This window comes from Portunus trituberculatus, chromosome 18 (assembly GCF_017591435.1).
Source record: "Portunus trituberculatus isolate SZX2019 chromosome 18, ASM1759143v1, whole genome shotgun sequence".
NCBI classification, from domain to species: Eukaryota; Metazoa; Arthropoda; class Malacostraca; order Decapoda; family Portunidae; genus Portunus; species Portunus trituberculatus.
Genome location: NC_059272.1, coordinates 25,475,229 through 25,479,756, shown reverse-complemented (window position 1 = coordinate 25,479,756; position 4,528 = coordinate 25,475,229). Strand labels below are relative to the sequence as shown.

Sequence of the window (4,528 nt, the reverse complement as noted above, 5' to 3'; positions counted from 1 at the left end):
AAATATTGGCAGAAGCGTCACCAGAAACGAAGGAGGGAAAGATGGAGAGGAAAAGAGAGAAGAGAAAAAGAAGGAAGTAACAGACAGGCAGACAGATGGACGAGCAGAAGGCTGGATGGGGGAGCTCCTCTTAGGACATATTTTTCCTGCTGATATTAAGCGTCGATATATTCACCTTGAAATATATGTCTCGCCAGCACATCGCTATACCGAGGAAGAATCGTCGTCTTGGATTCGTTTCAAGGCGACGTTTTCCGCGAGAGTTCTTTTGTCTGTGCCACTGGCTAGCCTAGACGTGCGATATGAATGTTTTTTTAATTCATACCATAATAGACTTTTCTGTGTGTTGGTAGAGGTGTACAGTTTTCTTTTTTTTTTTTTATGTAGGAGAGAGGGCCAGCCAAGGGCAAAAACTGTAAAAAAAAAAAAAAAAGGCCCACTTGGGTGCTGGTTCTTTAGAAGGTAGAAAAGTGTTAGCCAAAATTAAGGAGCAAATGTCTTGTTATGGTTTAAATGTAATATAATGGTGTCCACTTTTCCCCTTCTATTGCGATGCCGAATAGTAAATAGTTCACAGATTTTTGCTACTGCAGCCTTTTTTTCTCTCCTTATCTATTCCCTTTTTTTGTTTTACGTTACTATTTTTTTCCGACTGCTTTCTATTCCTTTCTCATTTCTTCACTTTTCGATTACCTTTTTCTCATTCTTTTCTTTTACGTCCAGTTCTTTTTATTCCTGTTCTCTTTTTCTTTCTCCCGATCGTTCCCTCTGCCTTCCACGCTCTTCTTACAGCGGCGCTGTAATTGTTATCTTGTCCGCGCGTCGAAATAACGGAAAGAAAAACTGAGATAACGGAGAGATGGACACGACGATGCAAGCGTGCGTGGAGCAGGAGGAGGAGGAGGAGGAGGAGGAGGAGGAGGAGGAGGAGGAGGAGAAGCAGAGCAGAGAGTCACGATACTGGTAGTGGAGGTGGTCGAGAATCATGACAAAGAGAGAGAGAGAGAGAGAGAGAGAGAGAGAGAGAGAGAGAGAGAGAGAGAGAGAGAGAGAGAGAGAGAGAGAGAGAGAGAGAGAGAGAGAGAGAGAGAGAGAGAGAGAGAGAGAGAGAGAGAGAGAATGACTCATTATATCCATTTAACTGACACACAGCACTGATGAAAAATTTCCTGCGTACATCACACACACACACACACACACACACACACACACACACACACACACACACACACACACACACACACACACACACACACACACACACACACACACACATCATTCCGCTGAACAGAAGGTGCATCCTGAGGGCAAATGGAGGAGGAGGAGGAGGAGGAGGAGGAGGAGGAGGAGGAGGAGGAGGAGGATGAACAGGAGTGGAAGTAGCTATCGCTAGGCAGTCAGTCGGTCCCCAGCGCGCGGATCATCAGGTGGTGTGGGAGGAAACAGTCAGGGATCCCACTGCGCACCTTGCGGGACTCCTCTCTGTCTCTCGGTCAAGGAACTCAGCGTGCCCGGGTGAGCGCGTCGCCACCTCCCGGCGGCCCGCGCCAGCAGCACGGCCCGCGACTCCCTTACCGTGGGTGTTTTGCGGCCGACCACTTTGCATAATACTACTATAACTCAAGCCGGAAAGAACAGTCATTACTTCCTGTTTGTAGTTTAAGTAAGGGATGATCTGTCTTAACGGCGTCCCTTTAACGTCAAGTCTCTCGATACTCTCAGTCGACACGGGAAAGCCGCAGGGAACGTAACGCCTACCTTGAGTTAATCTTACTTGGCCAGCACTCATTAGCTCATCAGACTGTGTTGCTACTAAACTCACATGAGAAGATTGACTTAATTCTGCATCATAACTCTCCCTAACAAAATCTGTACCTCAACAGTAGGTCGTCAGAATGTATAGGGTATATATTTTTACCATCATGCCTCATGTGAGAAAATTGACTGATACTCCGGCAACGTGAGGCAGATTTCAAAAGGTAGTATTAATCTGTCTGGCTGAAAACTTATCTCAATCGCGGCCTCGACCTGTCAGTGCGCGAGGTTGAGAGGCTGCAGTGAGGCGACGTGAGGCAAGCGGAGGCACACATGCCGCATCACCGATCTGACCTTGAATCGTGTGAATCAGAAAAGAAGTCACCGCCACCAGACCCACTTCCTTCCCGAAGCTGAAAAAAAAGGATCATTCACATTCCTCACGGGAAAGTCCAAAAAAGAAACTTAAGAGGAGGAGGAAGGAAATAACTGCAGGGGATAGACAGCATGGACTGAGTGAGTGAGCGAACGAACGAGCAAGTGAGTGAGGGGCGATTCATGCAAACATTTTACTAGGTTTCTTTTCCCCTCACTAAAATATAAACATTGCACAATATTTACGTTAATGTGAAACGAAAGACAACGAACGTACTTGGTCTTAGTAACTTTATTGTTTTACTGTCAGTGTTGTGTTATTCTGTTCACGTCTCAGCCTTCGCCTTGCATCCAGTGCCGCACTCCTACTCACTCCTGACCACCTGAGCCCCGCCTCCGCCTCCTCCTCGTCTCCACGCCGCAGCATCTCGACAGACATCCCTCGGGAGCTGTCAGTGGCCGTGTCTCCTGTTAAGGGCTGCAAGAGTCTCCGCCACATGGGGATTTCAGTAAGTAATATAACATCTATTCGTATTACTCACTCTCTCTCTTTCTCTCTCATTACGACTGCTTTCAACGGACGTTTTTCCTTTGTTTTTACATAAGCCTTCTGAAATACTTACCAACATCAATAAAACACCATCGAAAATTACATTGACTTCCACTAAAGCCTGTTCCAAGTAGTCGATACGAGACGCCGAAACACTTGGGAGTACGGATTTCTTTCTGAAGCAACGCTGGCCACTGCATAACTGTATTCACTGGTTCCAGAATCGATAAAACTAGATTGAGGTAACCTCCTCTCTGTCTACTTTCCCTCTCCGCGCCCCACCTGCCGTCTCCGGGCACCAGGGAGGAGGAAAGCTGCGCTGAGCAACGACCTAGAATAGTACGCCACTTGACCTCCTTATGCCTGCCCTGCACCGCTGTACTGCCATATCTGGCACTGCATGTCATCCTGCCTACAGCCACGCACCATGCCACACATACGTGCTTGACACAGAATTACACCAGTGTTAAAGAAAGCATTTGCTCTCTCACCGAAACTATTTTGCAAGGCCACAGGGATGATACGTCGAGTTCCCAAGAGTGCTTCTCCTATAAACATTGTGGAAATGTAAAACCATAAAAAACACCATTAAAACACATGTAATTTCAACTAAAGCCTATATGAAACCAACAAGGTGCAGGCACAAATGTTTCTGAATATGTTCCTTATATATAAGGAAATCTATTTTTAGATTCATGTTTTCTTTCCTCATTCATGTTTCTTAATAAAGACCGTCGTTACTTTACCTGCGCGCGCGAGTGTTTATGTGTGTGTGTGTGTGTGTGTGTGTGTGTGTGTGTGTGTGTGTGTGTGTGTGTGTGTGTGTGTGTGTGTGTGTGTGTGTGTGTCGGCAGGACTTTATGGAGGGTGGTGTGTCCCTAGGGTGCTCTCGTCTCATTTTTACTCCCTCCTTCGGCATTCTCTGCTCGCCGGCAAACACTCGGTCGTCAACGCCCCACCCAAGGCAGCGCGGCGGCGACCCTGCAGGCGGGACAGACGGCGACTCAAATCCTACAGAGCTCTTGTGAAATTCCTTCAGCAATCTGTGATATTAAAGCGGTGGATCATCATTGTCATCATTAACTGTCATTACTGTTACTGTTCTCTTGTTCTTACTCTGATTCCTCCTCCTTCTTCCTCCTCCTCCTCCTCCTCCTCTCTTCCTCCTTCTCTACTACTACTACTACTACTACTACTACTACTACTACTATTACTACTATTGCTACATCCATTTTTATTACTGCTACTGCTATCACATCTTAATCCATCTTTATTACTACTGTAACACGGACATTCCTCCTCCTCCTCCTCCTCCTCTTCTTTATGCTACTACTACTACTACTACTACTACTACTACTACTACTACTACTACTACTAATAATAATAATAATGCTGCTACTATTGCTGCTACTATTGCTGCTACAACTACCGCCACCACCACCACTACCGCAAACGAATGTGATGGAATTTTCTGGTCCGTTTGTCATTTGTTTACTACTCAATACCTTTCTTTCCTCCTCCTCCTCCTCGCCCGTAGGCATCCCGCAGGTTCCTGACAAATTGATGGTGCTCTGAAGTCTCGCTCCCGGACCACGCTACTAATATGTTGAGGAGAAGGAGGAGGAGGAGGAGGAGGAGGAGGAGGAGGAGGAGGAGGAGGAGGAGGAGGAGGAGGAGGAGGAGGAGGAGGAGGAGGAGGAGGAGGAGGAGGAGGAGGAGGAAGAGGAGGAGGAGGAGGAGGAAGAAGAAGAACAACAACAACAACAACAACAACAACAACAACAACAACAACAACAACAACAACAATAACAGCAACAGCAACAACAACAACAACAACAACAACAACAA

General features: G+C 46.6%; 1 protein-coding gene across 1 annotated transcript in view; it reads left to right on the top strand.

The window, feature by feature from the left end:
* The first annotated feature begins 1,408 nt into the window (after positions 1 to 1,408).
* Positions 1,409 to 4,528, top strand: part of LOC123505394 — a 78,456-nt gene continuing 75,336 nt past the window's right edge. Inside the window, exon 1 of the mRNA XM_045256613.1 lies at positions 1,409 to 2,639. Within this exon, the coding sequence (XP_045112548.1) occupies positions 2,628 to 2,639 (12 nt within the window). The 5' untranslated portion in view covers positions 1,409 to 2,627. The remainder of the gene's footprint in view (positions 2,640 to 4,528) is intronic.